Source organism: Mirounga leonina, unplaced genomic scaffold (genome assembly GCF_011800145.1).
Source record: "Mirounga leonina isolate KUSES-001 unplaced genomic scaffold, KU_Mleo_1.0 Mir_128, whole genome shotgun sequence".
NCBI lineage: Eukaryota > Metazoa > Chordata > Mammalia > Carnivora > Phocidae > Mirounga > Mirounga leonina.
Window position 1 is genome coordinate 4,350,270 of NW_023270320.1, and position 19,755 is coordinate 4,370,024.

Here is a 19,755-nt window from a genome sequence, read left to right on the forward strand (position 1 = left end):
ATTTATTTATTTATTTATTTATTTATTTATTTATTTATTTATTTATTTTTCTGAGAGAGAGAGAGCACAAGCAGGGGGAGCAGCAGGCAAGCAGGCAGAGGGAGAAGCAGGCTCCCAGCTGAGCAAGGAGCCCAATGTGGGACTCCACCCCAGGACCCTGGGATCGTGACCTGAGCTGAAGGCAGAGGCTTAACCAACTGAGCTATCCAGGCGTCCTTCAATTGTTTATTGTTATTTTAGACAATTCTGTGGAAGTGAATAAATGAATAAATGAATAAATTCCTATCTTTAGCTCATGGCTCACAGTAAGAACTGTACGTCCCTATGCATTAACTCTTACAGAATGGTATAAGGAGTCCAGACTGTATGAATTCCCACTGTATCATATAATATTATATCTAATATATTAGAGTGAGAAAAAACATGGTATGGATTATATTTAATGAACTGCAATCATTTATTGAGCAAAAGTTAATTATAGAAGGAAGGGTGAAAGGAGCACTTTTCCTTGATATGAAAAAGATACTTATTATTAGGTAAGTTTTCCTCACTTATGGAAAACATGTGGGGAACATACCACTGTACACTTCTGATTTTACTAACACAGAGTGGGATGGAGTTATTGTTAATTCTATTCAAATGGAACCCATGTTACTAAGAATCCACTGAATCTAGCTACAATCTTCTCTTATGGTCGCAGACTACCTTCATCTTCCAGTAACTCAAGGACCCCTCCCCCAGGAGCACTCACTGTGATGAGCAGAGGCCACATGACATGGATGCAAGAATACCAGGACTTCTTTAGAAACATATCCAGTATTTTGTTGTACATCTTCCAGTCTGGAGATGAGTGAGTTAGAAGAAAAGCAGGAATCATGATTTCTATTATTTGGACAGATAGAAGAGAATAACCTCTGAGGAACAAGCATCTACCCTCTTTGTGGAGAATTTGAAACCTGGTTTCAGTCTGTCTATGACCTATCTAACAACAGTGTTGTGTTAGGGACAATGCCCCCTCCTTCTCCCTCCCTCTACCTACTTTTCATCCCTCCAGGTCTGATATATGTGATGTTCTTAAAGAGAAGATGTGGGTGCAGCATCTGGCTGAGGGAATCAAAGATGTTTTGCATGTCAAGGTGATTCATTACTAATTAGGTAAAACCAACTCTGGAGGAGAAATTCCTGATGTGTAACCTTTAGGTACATAGTTGTGAAGCCAGAGTGATCAGTGTAGAAGACAGGACAGACAAAACTCTTAACTTGGAGCCAATAAGTGATCCTTAGCAATTTACTTACTTATATTCTAGTAGTACTTTGTAGTTTCCTAAGATTTCAACGCTATATATCATTCACTAATAACCTTGTGAATGAAGCAGGGCAAGAATTATGATGCTCACTGTACAGAAATACAAAGTGACTTGCCTGAGGTCAAAGGTGATAGATGTGCAAAATGAAACCCACATGTTCGTCTCCTGACTCTCAGTTTAGTGCTTTCTGAACAGCATCAAGTCCTAAGACATGATGATCTTTCTGGCCAGCCCTTAAATTTACACACATACATGTATTTGGTCTGCATGCATACATTCATGCATGCATGAATACTTTTTGTTTGAGAGAGAGAGAGAGAGAGCATGTGCGCATTGCACCTGCATGTGAGCGGGGAGTGGGGAGGGGCAGAAGGAGAGAGAGAATCTTAAGCAGGAACCACGCACAGCATGGAGCCCAATGTGGGGCTTGATCTCATGACCTAGAGATCATGACCTGAGCTGAAATCATGAGTCTGATGCTTAATTGACTGAGCTACCCAGGCGGCCCCATACTTTTTTTCATTGTAAACGTATATATGCTTATTGCAGAAACACTGACAGGAGAATAAAGAAGAAAATGTGTCCCATGCACCTAAAAACTATTACCATTAACATTTAGTATATTTTCTCCACAGTCAAGTGAAATTTTGCTATGAGCGGGCAGATTTCGTCTATTTCACTGGGTTAGGGTGTATTTGAAAAATAATGTTAAAATAGTTTTTAGATGTTTGCCCTTAGAAATATGTGACTACATTTCCTTCCTTAACTCTGCTTGTGTCCACTCAACCCATCTCCTCAACCTGGGCTTTTGATAAATCGAAAGTTCTTGCTAATTCTGCATTCAGGTAACTGTTGTGTCTTTTTTCTCTTCTCATCTTTAATAGCATACCCAATCTCTAGCTAATCATTTTCTACTACCTCATGAGATTCTGTCAAGTCATCTCATTTCCTCCCTTTCTCCTTCCCAAGTTCCCTTCCTCTTGAACCTGGTCTACATCAAGTCCAGTGAAAAAGATGAATTGTCAACAGACTTAAGTTCTCCTCCCATTTATAAGTAATTGTGTGACCCTAAGTGAGCAACTTCACTCTTCTGAGCCTCACTTTTGTCATCTTTAAAATGAGTCTGGCTCGTATAATTTTTAAGCTCCTCTCCAGCATTCTTAGATTCCATTATTAAGTAAATTCATGCCAGACTGTGAGTGCCAGATAACCCTGACCTCCCAGGAGAAATTATATTTCAAAAGTGACCTCTTCTTGTTAGTCCAGATTAATTTGTTCATGAGGTCACTCATGCTTTTATATATTCATTCAACAGATATTTGTAAAGTATATTCTAAGGTTGGGGGATGCATGGGTCAGTAAATGATAGAGTATCCCTGACATCATGAAGCTTATCATGTAATGAGAATATAGACAAGTACATAGGTAATTATAAACAGGTGTGATATTACTGTAGGGGAAGTACAGGAATCGATTAGCCATGCTAAAAGATAGCAGTGTAGACTAGGTCTCATCTGGAGAAGTATTTATTTATAGTTATGAATAAAGCAACTTTTAGACATTTTATTATATCACATCAATTTTTATTGAATTCATCATTATATCCTAATTACATAATATGGATTATAATACATCTAATATAATTTCTTTTTATTATATTCATACAAGGAAGACACAGATACTGGAAAAGCATTTTGAAATCTTTTATAAGTACTATTAAAGAGCTGTGTATTATTAATTCATGGGTCTGATATAATGAGCAGTGACACTGATACATATATACATCTTTGTCTTGACAAAATGTGCCCTTGTTTGAGTTACATTAATTATCTCTCAGCAGGAAGTTCTTAGTTGTACCTCTTACACTCCTTAGGAAAGTCATGACACTAGTGCCTCCAGTTCCTTTATTTTCTTGCTGGTTTGAAGGAATCACAATGTACTTAGTCACCATCTGCAGATGATAGTTTCTCAGGGACACCATAGCTTTCACACACTCATTATAATCTTCCTGCAGCTCATCATCACCTTTTGAAAGAACAAATTCACGGACTGAGGGGCCTGACTCTAATGAGAGAAGAAATTCCCGGTGAGCTGGTGGCATATAGTTTCTCATTTCCTGGAGGAATCTGGCAGCAGATTCTGAAGGAACAAGAGAGAGAGATTAGGTGGTAGGGAAGCCAAAGCGTTCCCCAATCCAGGTGAGAAGAGCAGAGTGAGGTCAGAGTGGGTAGGAGATCACAGAATCACCTTTGCAGCATGAGGCAATGAGAATGCTATTGGTCTTACTATTAGTAATGATAATTATTGTAATATATACTTAATTCTGAAAACCACATGAACTGAAATAATTCTTTCATAATAAAGTTTTTTGTTTGTGTGTCCTTTCTCACTTCCCTACTGTATTTGATCCTTCTAAAAAGCTGATGATATAGATAGGGTGTATATAATCTATACTTGACCGATCATAGCATGAGTCTAAGAGAGTTTAAGGGACAATTTTTAAATAAATGAATTAACTAAGAAAAAAATGATATTTTCACCTATGCCAATGATTTTCCCTTTGACTATTAAGTAGAAGTTTAGGAAAACAGAGAAAAGTACAAAGTTCTTATTGGAGCTTCTTCTGCCTGCTCTAAACCCCTAGAAGGAATATAATGAATGAGGTTCATCTTTCACCTTTGGTGCATCTTTCAAATTTGAGCTGCTGGGGCAGTAAGCTGACCAAGAGCAGTGCCAAGCCTCCCCTTGTCACTGAGGTCTCTACCTCCCCAACTTCTGTCCCATCCCATTTGCAGGTGACTTTCTCTTTCTGAATCTGATCGTACATTTTCAGAACATGTGCTATGGGCTTCCCCACAGTCAATCAGGCCTTATATACATGCCCAAATGTCAAGTCTGAGAGGGTGATGAACTTGGATTTTGGTTCTGACTTCACTGCTTTCTAGCTGGTTAATAAGAGCCCATCACTTATCCTCTAATGAAACTTAGAAGTTCCTGCTTGGTTGTCTGTGAAATGGGATGATGACAATATAGTCTTGCCTTACTAATTCTTCTAAAAGTATCAAATAAGCTCAGATGAGATGCTGATGAGAAGTTACTTTTTAGATATTAAAACACTATTGTATTAACATATGAGATGATTATTATTTGTCATTGTCCACTCACCTTCACCAGAACTCTGCTGGATGCCCAGCAGAATGTCAAAGCACTGAAAGATGCTACTTTGGGCTGCACTTCCCCCCGCAAACGCCTTTGGAGTGTTCCAGAAACCTTCGTACTTCAGACCCCCTGGCAGTTGGGAGTTGCCTTTCCAGCTAGGCCAGGAAGGAAAAAAAAATAATCACTATTTGGATAATTGCCAAATTTACAGGTATAAAATCTTATAATAGAGGATGAATGGGAAGTGACATGAGATTAACTTCATTATTCTTCCACACTCTCCTTCCACTCATATTCATGTTTGGGAGTGACAAATAACATGGTTCTGAACAAATTTGGCATAAGTATTCTATAAATGGAACTTTACCTTTGCACTAGCACAGATCATTCCTTTTTTTTTTTCTAAATGACTACCTTTCCTGTCCATAACAGTCTATTCTTTCTCTACAAAATGTATTTTATGATAGGAGCTATTTCCTCAACCCGATAGATAGTGGGGACCATCAGTGGGAATTTGATGTGTTCTTTATGGTAATTCTTTAAGAGAAAACAAATTCAAGCATAAGATTACATACCCGGACAAGTATATGCGAAGAACATTGAAAAATGTGCTGGGGTCCACATATTCTGCAAAAAAGATGAGGTGTGTTTAAGCAGTTACCAGAACTTAGAGAGGAGATCAAGATATTGTAAACAACTGATAGTGGGTTTCAGTTTAGGCTGCAGGAAAGGCATTATGTCAGCTGGTGCAGAAAAAGTCCCTAACGACAAATTCTCTCACTCACCTGACCTTTTTGAGGGGACCCCCCTGTTCATTGAACAGGGTCTACCGTAGGGGTAACACACAGCTTGGGTCAAAGAACCTAAGCCCACCAGACTCATCCTCAGGAGACCAGTTAAACTGTCAACGTTTCTTTAAAGCTATTTCATATGCTTACTGATAGAACAGATAAACTACTTACATAAAGAAACAAACCTACACAAAATGAAAAGCAGAAATAAGAGCCTCAAGAGCCCTATGGACACCATCCCTGGGTCTCCCTCCCCAAAGGTTACTAACCTTTCTGATTTAAAGGTCAATTTTTTTGCCAAGGACCAACCAGCAGTAACACAATCACATAAGGCTATCCAGCAGGGCACACTTTTTTTTTTTTTTTTTTGTAAATCCTTGTTTATGTACTTTTTTAGTTATTGCTGTTTTTTAGCTATTAATTTTGTAATAACTTCTGAGCTCGGTGGTTTTTCTATGTTGTTTCTTACTTATCTTGTGAAAAAGCAGAATTTGTAGGGAGTTCCTATAAAGCAGAAGCTAAGTATTTCAGAACTTAAAACAGCCTGAACCTTCCACAAGTTTATCCATGGTTTCAGTGGGAGGCAATGACATTATTTAGAGTTAAGGAGACCCGACTTCACAATTTACTACCTGTGTAACCTTGGGCCACTTATCTTATCTCTCCATTAGATTACCTTATCCATAAAATGCATATAATAAAACCTACCACAAGCAAATATAGTTATTTAATGAGATAAAGTGAAAACACACCACTAAGTGAGAGTGTTTTTCTTCCATTTTCTCAACAACTCTAGTCTCAGAAAATCAGAAGCACGTGACTGCGAGCCTTGAATATTTTCAGGCATACAATATTTACCATTAATTTGTTCAAACTCTTTACGGGCTTGGTGCAGACAAGAAGCTATATAACGCAGTGCTTTTTGCATAGTATTCCGGTCCTCATTTTTAACTGCCCTGAATAAATCAGGAATTACCTTAAAGGGAAAAAAAAAAAAAAAAGATGAACATGTAAGGTTTCCTAGCACTAAGTATTGGCATAGAATAAAATTCTCCTAATTCTTAATCCCTAAATTAAATGTAGGATTTCCACTTCATTTTTGGGCTGAGAACCCTTTTATTGTTTGACTAATTTCCTTATATTTAATTAAGCTTGGATTTATTTTTATTTATTTATCATTTAGTTTTATATAGTCTCAGTTCTATTTCTAATAGTCAAAACCATTGGATTTATGTCACTCTGTGATCTAGTTTCAATGCCAAATTGCATTAAAAATGCATCTCTCCTATTAAGGTATTAAACTTAATTCTAAATATATGGATCTTGGGGCACCTGGGTGGCTCAGTCGGTTAAGCGTCCAAATCTGGATTTCAGCTCAGGTCATGATCTCAGCGTCATGAGATCCAGCCCCACATCGGGCTCCATGCTGGGCGTGGAGCCTGCTTAAGATTCTTTCTCTCCCTCTGCCCCTCCCCACTTGTGCTCTCTCTCTCTCTAAAATAAATAAATAAATAAATAAATAAATAAATAAATAAATAAATAAATGGATCTTACGTTTTATATTTTAGGTGACACACAAAAATAAATAAACTATTTCTACCAGATGATCCCTTATATCCAATTAACTAATTGAATGCTGTATTTAGTCAGGATAAAGTTATTCCATGCATAATATAGTTTAGTTACTAAGTGATCGCTCTGCTTATGCAAATGGAGATAAAAATTTGCTGATAGGGATGGACGTACTTTGATTGCAGAAGCAGCTGCTATCTCCACCAACAGTGAAACCAGGAAAAATCCTTTACTGCAGTCTCCACCAGGAAACCAAAACAGAATGTCCATGTTCCTAAGAAAATAAGTCAAGGAAGTCAAGAATTTAGCAAAAATACTGGTGTATTCGAGTGCTTTGTAGTTTTCAAGTATTTTTATTCCATTTTAATTTCAAAAAAATCTTGTGAGAGAAGTATGATAGGTTTTACTATCTATGTTATGTTTTTGGGAATATGAGTGTTAGGTCCATTGTCTAAGATCTAATAGTAGATTAAGTTGGGACTTGAAATTCCATTTTAGAATTTGGGACTAGAAATTCCAAGACTATTTCTGTTTCTATTCTCTCATTAATTTTTCACATGTATACATATTACCATATTTATATATTTATACATATTCAATGCTTATAGAGACATTTGTGAGGTATAATTTTAAGTAGTCTTTTTGCTTCAAATAAATATATTTATCTCCTTATTTTTATCTGTGAACCTGATTCAATTTTTCAATGGTTTACCTGCTTTACAAAGAAATTGGGAAATGCAAATAACTGATTAGACCCTATTTTCTTTCTTTTTTTTAAAAAGACTATTTATTTATTATTTATTTTTTTTTAAAGAGAAATTTATTTATTTATTTGAGAGAAAGAGAGATAGAAAGAGAGAGCACAAGCAGTGGTAGGGGCAGAGGGAGAGAAAAAGTCTCAAGCAGACTCTGCCCTGAGTGTGGAGCTCTATGCGGGGCTCAATCCCACGACCCATGAGATCATAACCTGAGCTGAAACCAACCAAGAATCAGACATGTAACCATCTGAGCCACCCAGGTACCCCCCTATTTTCTTTTTTATTGAAGTTTTGCACTAATGCAAACAAGGTCTCAATATCTGTAGATCTATGAAATTCACGTTGGTTAAATTCACGGTCTGAAGCCAGTCCATTTCTGCAATTTGTTGCTGCCTCAGAGTTCTCATCTGTAAAATGAGACTCCTCCCATTTAAAAACCTTCCATAGATTTCCATTGTTTTTAAGATGCTATTTAAACCCCTAATCATAGCCAAAAGTCCTACGTAATCTTTTTGCTAACTTTATTTCTTTATCCCTTTTCCACACTACTGTGTCTCAGTCACTACATATGAGCACCACTAGCCTTCCTTCAGTTCCGATAATGCACCACAATTTTCCTCACTTTGAGGCCCTCACTCTTGCTGTTTCTTCCACTATGAACACTCCTCTAATTCTTTCCTACTCACTCTTCAGAACTCAGCTTAAATAACTTGTTACAGGGATTCCTTCTTCATCCCTTTTATTTAGTTAGAGTTCCTCAGCCCTTTATCCTCTTACTCTCCTCTTAATCATAAAGCAATTTACATAATTTTCCTATATCTGCTTTCTTCACCAGGGCAGGATTATTCCTAGGATATTTACCTTTGTTTCACTAGCTCCCAGACTCTCTTCTGTACATAGATTAAAAATGGTAAGGATTGGGTCAAAAAGAACAGGTGTATGTATCTGGCCACTGCGGTCATTAAGGCAAAGACACACAGATGTATGTGCATTTTGCATTTATGCATATTAATTACATTTTTATATATGCAAGTGCTATTTTTGCATATATCTATAGCTACAATATCAAGCAGACACAGTTCTATCACAGTCATAGATCTAATTAAAAATTGGGATTATTTGCTCTTTAAACAATTACTTGAGTTATTTTTTGCTTGAATTCAATTGGTCTTTTAAAAAAGTACATTTGGAGGATACTGATAAACCTATACTCACTTTGAATAACAATTCTTATAATAAAATAAGAATCAAATACTTACTCGTAAGTCATAGGCCTTGTGAAAGCAGCCATGAAACAATGGATCAATTGGAAGACAAAAAGAAAATCAATTTAAAAATCAAATGGCTTTGAGTTATTCTTATTCAATCTAATACTACTTATCTATCAAAGTTAAGATATACACAAAAAAGAAAAAAATATATATGTGTGTTTTTAAAAAAATATTTATCAACTAAGCATTGTAAACACTTAGGACTTTGTAAGTAAAAAAAAATAAATATTCAAGGAACACACATGTTAGTCAAAACTAGTTGTTACTAATAAACTATTTTTTTAATTTAAATTCAATTAGCCAACATATAGCACATCATTAATTTCAGATGTAGATTTCAATAATTCATCAGTTGCATATAGTACCAGGTACTCATTGCGTCAAGTGCCCTCCTTAATGCTCATCACCAGTTACCCCATCCCCCCCATGCCCCTCCCCTCTGGTAACCCTGTTTGTTTCCTATAGTTAGGAGTCTCTCACCGTTTGTCTCCCTCTCTGGTAACTTCCCATTCTTTTCTAGACCAAATCCTTTCATTTTGTGTTTCCCGGTCTATAGTACTTCTCTGCAGATACACACTCAAAGCCCTGGGGCACCACAAGTCTCTGGTCCCTTTACTGGGAGACCGCATTGCTTAAAGGAGAGGAGGGGCCTAGATCCTCAGCAGGTGGCACCAAAGGCCCAGGCATTGCCATCTCTACTGCTAAAAATGTGTCAACCCTTTAACTCAACTGGATAGTTAAAAATCAAATTTGTAGAAACACCAAAACATGTTAATAAGGAAAGCCAGACACAAAAGAGTACATACTCTATAATCTCATTGATATGAAATCCAATAGCAGAAAAAAATTAGTTTTTAATATGACAAATCAGAGTATCTTTACCTGGAGGTAGAGGAGAAAATTGAACGGAAAGAGCCACAGAGGTGATATTCTGTATCTTGCTTAGGGCTATCCATGTATATAGAACAGTCAAAATCACCAAACTGAACAGTTAAGATGGTGCATTTCATTGTATGATAATTACACACCTTTCTCTTATACATTTGTAGTTATAGATATGCCATCAAAAGAAATCATACCACAAAAAAAAAAAAAAAGAAATACCCCCAAAACAGAGAAGAAAGCTGTTCTGCCAAAAATTAAACCAATGACTAATGTCTTATTGATGTAAATAGGATGCACTTCTTTAGTTCCTGTTATAATCATAGTTTACATACCCACTGGGATCCTTTTTCTTCCAGTTTGCCAAGACACAGTCTGCATAAACCAGAATAGGAGGCAGACCCAGCTTATCAGAGAGTTTACAGTAAGGAACAGCAATATTCTCTGGCAGGACCTAATGAAAACACAAAATTTAGTATTAACCTTTGAAGTGTCTTCCCTTTTCTTCTGCTTCCTGCTACCTTCCTGCTATTTCTTCTACTACCATTCCAACTGGTCTATTAGTGCCAAAACATGAGCTGTTCTACATAACCACACTCTGAAACCAAACAATCGTAATTTTCTCTTCCTCATTTCATAACTTAGTCCTGGTAATTTTTTTTTTTTTAAGATTTTATTTATTTATTTGACAGAGACAGAGACTGCGAGAGCAGGAACACAAGCAGGGGGAGTGGGAGAGGGAGAAGCAGGTTTCCCGCTGAGCAGGGAGCCCGATGCGGGGCTCGATCCCAGGACCCTGGGATCATGACCTGAGCCGAAGGCAGTCGCTTAACCAACTGAGCCACCCAGGCGCCCGGTCCTGGTAATTATTAAATGTTTATGTTTTAGATGTAGGTTGATGTGGACATAATCTAGTCAGAGAGAGAGCAAAAGGAGGTAGAGGGTGCAAGGAACAAAGGATGCATCCTTGACTTTCTAATGGCCTGGGAGTTACTTGCAGTCATTTATTTACTCTTGCATCCATCCCATGAATATTTGTTAGGCAACTCTTCTATGCAAGGAGCTCTTTATCTACAGGCAATAAGAGGATAAAATCAAATGTCTCCAAGAAATTCAAAGTCACTTGTAATTAAGACTTTGGGATATGATACATACCTGGAGCACAGTGCTGACAGGAACTCTGTCCTGGATGATTTTTTAGAAAACCTTGCCATAGAGTGACATTGGCGCTCATCCTTGAAGACTTACTTGGGTCAGCAGGAGGAATTTCCTTTAGCCTTTCTATTTCCATGCAGATTGTATCAATTGGAGTGACACTCTTGGCTCTTTCACTCACCCTTCCTCAGAGGAGGTATAGAGGCTTATCTAATTGTTGAGTGTGGAAGTGGGACTGAAGCTCAGCAAACTTTGTATTCACCTGTCTTTTTTCCTGAGCCTATTACTCAGGATTCTGCTCCATATCTGGCCACAATCTAAAAGGCTCCTACCTCCATGGGCAATCCTGATGGGTAAATGCTTTCCTAGCAGGCCCATTGTTGTCACACATGCAAGCCATGTTTTCCAACTGCTCTATTAGTCATAATGCTGACCATTTATTCTTTATCTGCCTGACTTCCTCATCTAACTATCATTTGGTTTATAATTAGATGGTCCCATGTAATAATTAAGGTTACCCTTGTCATTAGAAGCCAATGGCTGGAATATGTGTATCCAACCAGGCAAAGGACAGGGATGTGTAGCTCATCTGGAGTAGTGGGCAGTGGGACTGCAGTGGTAGAGGTGGTATGATGATGTGGCCCACTCCACAGTTCTGCAAAAATCATGGGAGCTATAACCTAAGTGGCTTTGTATTAACTTAATACACCTGGTTTAACAAAGATGGTTTAACAAAGAAAACAAAATGTTAGAAGGAGAAACATTGGCTATCAAAGTCACACCTGGATATATGCTTCCCCTTGCAGAGCTTGTGCCTCTGGGAAATGAAATATTTTGGTTTGCAAATGATTTACACATTTCAAAAGGAAATTTTTGCCTCTTTCTGATTTAAAGAAAAGATCGAAGGGAAACAAAAGAAAGTTGCTTAATTAAAAAGTTAATTTAAAATGACTTGGGAAAAAGAAAAGATGTTCAAACACATCTTAATCTATTAGAAACATGCAGTAACTAAGAAACTCAGATGCTAGTTTCTAGCCCAGTCTGAAGCAAATTGTGCCTTATATTGATGTATCTTATTTTTTATCCATTTATTTTTCTTTCCTACAATTTCCTCACTTAAATATATTTGTTGCTGGTTTCTAAAATCCTTTTTGGAATAATGTGGTATACAAAAACTAGATAAATTAAAAATATATATTCATGTTTTCTTTTATAATTCTGATCTCCACTTGCATAAATTTATTATCTTTTGATTATCCCATGTATGTTCTGGTCTCCATATTGTTTTTTGCTGGTCCTTTTTCTTTTCTGCTCCTCTCCTCTTTAGATAAGCTCTACCAATCTTTCAAGAAGTAGTTCAGGTTCCACTTCTTTGAAGCATTTCATTATTATACCAACTACTTTCCTTCTACTCTCAACTCTCTCATGCTTCTGCTCCTAGCACATGCTGCCCTTTGTTATTTATGATTTTTCTATACAATGCCTACACATTTAGCTAGACTCAGATTCTAGCAAGTCTAGTGAGGCTTTGTGCTTAGGTTGTCAGGCTATCTTATACCTTTTTGTGTCATCAAAATTCTAGACATGATAGTTTGATGATTATAAAGAAGTATAAGATGTTCCCATGATTATGCAGAGCAACTTTTTCCTTTTGTTTCCATATCAGGGGATGACACATCACATCGGTGGACAATATGTGTTGTATATTTAAACAGGATGTGGAAAGCAAAACAAGACAAAATTCCAATTACCTTTGTCAAAAAGGGGAAGAATATTCCCTAAATGACAGAAGGTGCTTCTGGAATCTATTTTATCTCTTTGGGGTTTAAAGAGTTGGTATTACAGTCTGTATTGGTTTCTTGTAATTAGGGTTGCCAGATAAAATACAAGATGACATTATTTTAAATCTAAAGTTATCTATACTGTTGATGAGTAGAGTGAAACCCATATGTTCTTCCAAGTTGACAGACGTAAGATAGCATTTTAACAATAAGAAAAGCCATAATATGTTCATATCTCCCAAAACTCATAGAGAAAATGTTTCATATTCAAATATGTTGATTATTATGTCATTTACAATGGTAAAATATTAAAAACAAGTATAGTATTTATCAATAGAGGATTGAATAAATAAAATTCAGGAACTCAATGAAAAACTATAAAGTGATTTCAAATGATGACTAAAAGGATTGTGTAATAACTAAGAAATGCTTACAGTAAATTTCAGTGAAAGACACAGAACATACATCTATATACACAGGCTGGAGCAAGTGTGTTACATAAATAAGAGATTAAAAATCTAATAATGATAGCAGTTGGCATGTTAAATCAGTGAATGATTGTTTTCCTTTTCATTTTTTTCTGTTATCCAAGCATCACAAAATCTAGTTATAATACTTTTAGAATGTTTTTTACATTAAATTGGATGTAAATTGTCATGTAACATAAGAAATACCAAAAAATCTCCAAACCTTTCGAACATCTCCATCACCTTGATTCCACACGTATGCCATGGTGATATACCCCAGGGCCAGATGTGCAAGGCGCTGCGACTTGTGATCTCTGAGGGCATCAATACTGTGAATTTTTAACTGAGAATAAAAGACAGGTTGACTCAAATCAATACAGGTGACAACACAGCTTCAAAACCAAGGTAAAAATGTCAAGAAGCTATAACAGAGGAAGACGAATGTAATGCTTTTCTAAACCTGGTCAACTTTTTTACGTAGCTCATTTTTGTCAATCAGTTCAGGCAGATTTTTAGCGATGGAAATCCATTCATCATAAGGCGGAGGTAGCTCCTCCTTGAAAAAAAGAAATGGGACTTTTATTTAGTAGCGAAAATTTTTACAAAGTAGTTTTGCTTCTGACTGATAGTCTATTTTGCCTCTAGATCAGTTCTGTGCAACGTTGTCTGTCACACACTTACCTGTCCAGTAACTCCAGTCCCTGCATTGCCACCTGCACACCCAGGGCTCACGACCTTCTTTTCTTCTCCTCAAACACTCTTACCTGCCTCTTTTTCACAAGTCACCTCAAAAGTTCCACTAAAATCATCCTGATTATTCCAGTCTACACTTACAACCCCAGTTATGCACCCTATGTATTATACCTTTACATTGTTAAGTAATTTATTGTTACCTGCTATTTATTTTTTTTCCTGGCTAAATTTTAAGTTTTTTTGAATGGAAAGAAAAATGAGATTTATTAGATGTCAGCAATAGACTAGGCATTTTGCTCAATAAATATTTAATATTATAATGACCTAAAATGTTGATTGTTATCTCCATTTCATAAATAAGGAAAATAAAGCTCAGTTTATGAAGTTGTTTTGAATATATAGTTTGTTGTGAATGAACGTTTGTTTCCACCTTTGAAAAGGCTCTTTCAAAATCTCACTACGTGATGGCAAGGATTTTATCATGCTTTTAATTTTATATTTCTTACAGAACCCGGGACAGTACTGGACATGTAGGAGATGCTATATATTTACATATTGATTGCCTGCTTTGGTACTAGAGGTTTATATTTCACCCAGTAAGTGCAAGTAAAAGCCAAACAAAAGTGTCTCCTTGGATCTTATTATATTTATATTTTCATCTCAAGGGAAAACATGCAAACAAAAGACCTAGACAACACCCTGAAATGAGATTCAGATCTCTGAATAACTTCCCATATGCTCTTTCCCCATGCCTCCTTCATTAAGCTGTTTCCAGACATGTCCTTGAGGTCATCAATACTGAATTATGGAGACATAGCAAAAATGGAGAGATGAACTCACACCAGTGTGGGTGAAGTTTTAAGCTACAAAATGAAGCTAATATTGTAAGTAAGCTGTAAGACAAAAAGGCAAATGTAACATAAAATTCAGACATTTTCACCTGCTGCATATAATCGGCCAGGCTTTGTCTGTTAGGGCAGATTTTTAACAATGAAAGATCCAAGCACTAGATAGTCACCTTTCTTGTTTCTCCGAATTTTTCTCCCTAACCACACAAATGCTATCGTCTAGTGTTTTTAGTAATACATACATCTTTTTTTGTTGTGTGTTTTACTATGTAGCACAACTGAATTTTTGGTTGTTACTATTTTCCCCAAATAATGGATTTTGTTGTTGTTGTTGTTATATATCATGATTAGCCTCCTATTTGACAGACGTAAAATTCAATCAGTAATACACTTCTAGTTCAAGGACGCCTGGGTGGCTCAGTCGGTTAAGCGTCTGCCTTCAGCTCAGGTCATGATCCCAGGGTTCTGGGTTTGAGTTCTGCATCGGGCTCCCTGCTCAGCGAGGAGCCTGCTTTTCCCTCTGCCTGCCGCTCCCCCTTCTTATGTCTCTCTCTCTCTCTCTCAGATAAGTAAGTAAATAAATAAATAAAACCTTTAAACATATATATATACTTCTGGTTTGGAGGGGGTTTAAATGGTATAATATGAATCAATGAAGAATAACACAGAGGGTCATTCAACTTCTGCTAGATTAGCGAATGTATTTTGTATCTACGTGGAATTAGAAGACACATTATTTTCCTTTGGAATAGAAAGCTGATAGATTATAAGAGGTGAAATGGATATTTTTGAGTTTATAATTTCCAGGAAAGATCTTCAGTGAAGAAAAGGAAGTAGCCCCTAATTTATTTTTCTTGTTTCAGGACATGATCTAACTTCCTAAGCATCTTAAGTAGCAACATTATTTTTTAAGTAGTTCGAGAAGGGTTTTGTTTTTCTTTGGTTTGGGGGTTTTGCTTTACCCCTTGGAATCTGTTCTAGAGGTCTCCGTAACTATCATAATGTCTTAATTTTTAAGAGAAACTACTGTGGGGGAAAAATGATAGGAGGTTTCACAGTTTCTGAAAAAGATTTTTGTTCTTGTACCACTGATAAGTACATTTTCAAAACCATCTTATTCTGGCACTTTGGTGTGCTTGAATGGAGGAGTAGCAAGTCTGAGTATTACTTATTTGCAAATATAAGGTAAACTAGGTGCTTTTAGCAATAACATTAAATTAACTTAATAATTTGAGGAGAAGAATTAGATTGGGAGGAAGAATTTGCTTTAGATTTGCCTGTATTATATAAGGTATTTACAGAATGTTATCTCTAAGTACAGTTAAATTGGATCTCTACTAAAAATATATTTGCTGCATTTACAGATACCCTCTAGGGGTGCCTGGGTGGCTCAGTCAGTTGAGCATCCAGCCCTTGGTTTTGGTTCCGGTCATGATCTTAGTGTAGTGAGATCAAACCCTGCATCAGGCTCTGGGCTTAGTGGGGAGTCTGCTTGAGATTCTCTGTCCCTCTGCCCCTTCCTTGCTCATTCTCTCTCTCTCTAAGATAAAAGATGTCCTCTAGAATACAGACTCTGTTTGAGCTATAATAAATAGATATATACTTGTATATTGAATTGTCACAACATGTAACTGGTTCCTAGAAATCATATGGAATTTCATGGACGTTATTAAACCCAAGAGTGGGGTAGGGAAGAAGCAATGCCTTATCATATCTTCTTCTCTCTCTCTCTCTCTTTTTTTTAAGATTTTATTTATTTATTTGACAGAGAGATAGACAGAGAGCATGGATAGGCAGAGTGGCAGGCAGAGGGAGAAGCAGGCTTCCCGTTGAGCAGAGAGCCCGATATAGGGCTCGATCCCAGGTCGTGGGATCATGACCTGAGCTGAAGGCAGATGCTTAACCGACTGAGCCACCCAGTGCCCTGATATCTTCTTCTATTAAGAGAAGCAGCATATTATAATAATTTTAAGATCATGGACTCTGGAGCCAGACTAGTCAGGTTCACATTCCATCTCTGTCATTGCTAGCTGTGTGAGTTTGGGTAATTACCTAAATTCTGCCTGGCTTAAATTTCTCATCAGGAAAATTTAGGATACCTTTTAGGATGGTTGTGAAGATGGAGTAAGAATATTTGTAAATTGCTTAATAATGCTATATAAATATTTAATAACTGAAGTAGATAATAAGATGGTTTTCATGGCATTCTTTGGAATACAACTTAGAAAAATGTAGTTTTAAAGGCAAACATTTACTCTACATGTCTTGCTATTTGTAGGCAAAGCTTGTAAAAAGAAAAAAGGTAGCTTAGACTCACTTGAATCTTATGCTTAGTAACAACAAGCAGTATTAATACAACACACAGTTGCTTGATATACCATCTCAAAAACCTAATCAAAGCACTAACATACACTTCATACAATTTAAGGTATATCAGCCAAGACAGGGGGTTCCTTTGACTCATGGATCATTTATTACTTTGTTTTTTTTTTTTTCAAAATGCCCTCCAAAAATGCAGTTGTATTAAACCAAAATACTTCTATAGTTTCCTTATCTCATCACTTTCCTTATCTGCATTAGGTAGCTAAAAAGTGCATTTAATACTAAATTTCTAGGCAGAAAATTTTAAGTTAAGTATGAACTATTTATTAAAACTTGGCCTCTAACTTGGGCACTGCCTTATCCCTTTGTTTAGTAAAAATCACTGAACCACATTTGTTCAATAGAAGTAAACGTGTCCAGGTAGTCAATGATAATAAAACATTTTTGCCCATATCTTAGTGCTCCATCTTACCAGTGGATTTGGCAGAGCGAAGCCCACCTCTTCATCTATATGGTATTTTTCAAAAATTTCCCGAGAACTTTCCATAAGAAGCCTTCCATTATGTGCCATCCTTGCAGTTTCCTCCTTTGGTCCTCCTCAGTTTGATGGAGTTTCAGAGCATCTATTCATTATAAAGGCTGCCATAGCCAATGACGACAAACTTATCACGTAGGCAGTAAGAACTGACTTCCACTTTTGGAATAGTTTCATTTTCTTTCTTTGTAATTTGATAAACAATAAAACCACGAAAGCATCATTATTCATCGTATGAAGAAACTGAAAGCTTATGTTCCTATGAAATGTTTCTCAGTGGGAACATCATTTGTTTACTGCCATTGGGGAAGTCAGAAAGAAACTGAAATAACAAAAACCATGAAAATAGGTAACCAGAAAAAAACATGTTTTATGGGACCTTTTAAATCTTTGAATTAAGATAATGAATTTGACCTGGGCTAAAGTCCTAAACTATCATTTAGTCAGCACTGTCATTGGCTTTCCTGAAAGTCTCCAGGGTTCTATGAAATATCAGTGTCTTATTTTGGCAGCCATGAAATGCAACCTGTGGTACATTGAACTATTAGTCAATGACTCTGAACTAGAAAAAAAGTGGAAGCACATGAGGAATTAAGATAGTACCCCTCTATACCCCCATTTTCTTACCCAATCTTTTATCTGTGCTCACAATGATAACACTTCTTTCTTCTTATTATTCCTTATGAGTCTTTTTTAGGAAGACTTTTCTGCATCTCTACTATATTTGACTGCTAAGGACTGATTCTGAGGCAACAGTCCTTCACATTTGGAGAATTTGTGATATGTTACAAGTTTAAATAAAGGATTAAATACCTTGAAAATGTTTCTTTCAAAATGCAAATTAAAATTGCATTTGGTAAAGGTTTTTGAGGGTGCATGCAGTTCTGTGGTCCCTTACAGGCATTGTTTGATCTTAATAAAGCTGAAGCAAAAGCAGAAAGCATATCGTTCTTTTTGATGATCAAAAGGAGAAGAGAGATTAGGAGTTAGTGTTCAGTACATTATAAGAATGCTGTTTTGTCATCCAGCTTATCAGTACTTGAGATAACTTTTAATGGTGCATGACTTTGCATTCTAGAATAGTTATCACACTATTCTTTCCTATTACATCATGAGTTGTTTTTCTTTTTTAATATGTAGTTTTATAAGAATATGGTCTCCTTATAATAAAAGTAAGTGAAATTGAAATCAAAATTATACAGCAGAGAGAACACTTGGCTATGCCTCTTTGAAATGAATGATTACTCATGCTGGTATTTCTGAAACCAGGCCCAAGGCAAAAGAAACAAACAAAAAGTATCATGTTGGGTTATCATATCTATATGAAAGCCAAAAATTCCAAAAAACTTTCAAGAATTAGAGAACGTGTTATTTCTATGGTTTTTCACTCTTTGTGCCTGAATTTTTTTCGTGGGTGAATCAAAACAGATACATGTAATGGAGTTTCAGATAATTCTGTCTGAAAAAGTTTCTGAAGATTAATTTTTTTTTAAGAAGCATGACTTGATAAAAACTTTTCTTGACTCTGCTTATCCAACTACTTCATTAAATTTGTCCTCCTTTGGGGGGGTTTGGTGGCTCAGTTGGTTAAGCATCCAACTCTTGACTTTGGCTCAGGTCATGATCTCAGGGTCATGATCTCATGGTCATGCGATTGAGCTCCACTTCAGGCCCTGCACTCAGTCCTCTTCCTCTGCTCACACACCTTCTCTCTATAATAAATAAATAAATAAATAAATCTTTAAGAAATCCATCCTACCTTTGACTGCAGAAACAATAATATTTTAGTATCCTACTTTATTCTCCGCTTATTTATCTCTATCTACACACTTTTACCCTTTTCATATTTCTGAAACTACATTCTCAATTGATCCTCAGTCCTCATTTATCTTGATTTTTCTTCAGTAATAACCATATCTCACTGAAAATCCCTTTCCACATGGTGTCAAAAAAACACTTTTCAAATTTTTTTTTAAACTTATGACCCTGAGGTCAAGACTTGAGCAGATATTGAGTCAGATGTTTAATGAACTGAGCCACCCAGGCACCCCTTCAGAAAAACATCTTAATCTTACTATCATCTGTAGAGTCTTTATCTTTTTCTTTAGCTTTTTACCTGTGGCCAGCTCATTGTGAAAGAAAGCTCCTGAAAATCAAAACTCAGCATTTTGCTCTATAGCCTCCCAGCTCTGACAGATATGAATCTGTCTGCCT

At 36.4% G+C, this 19,755-nt stretch overlaps 1 protein-coding gene across 1 annotated transcript; it reads right to left on the reverse strand.

Annotated features, from left to right (window-relative positions):
• Positions 1-2,868: 2,868 nt before the first annotated feature.
• Positions 2,869-17,656, reverse strand: IDO1 (indoleamine 2,3-dioxygenase 1). The gene is made up of 10 exons (XM_035003983.1): positions 17,479-17,656; positions 13,604-13,699; positions 13,367-13,486; positions 10,076-10,194; positions 8,847-8,861; positions 7,004-7,103; positions 6,116-6,233; positions 5,042-5,093; positions 4,473-4,621; positions 2,869-3,446 (listed from the first exon to the last, which is right to left on the reverse strand). The coding sequence occupies exons 1-10, from the start codon at positions 17,575-17,577 to the stop codon at positions 3,130-3,132; spliced, it is 1,185 nt and encodes a 394-aa protein (XP_034859874.1). The 5' UTR covers positions 17,578-17,656; the 3' UTR covers positions 2,869-3,129.
• Positions 17,657-19,755: the final 2,099 nt, after the last annotated feature.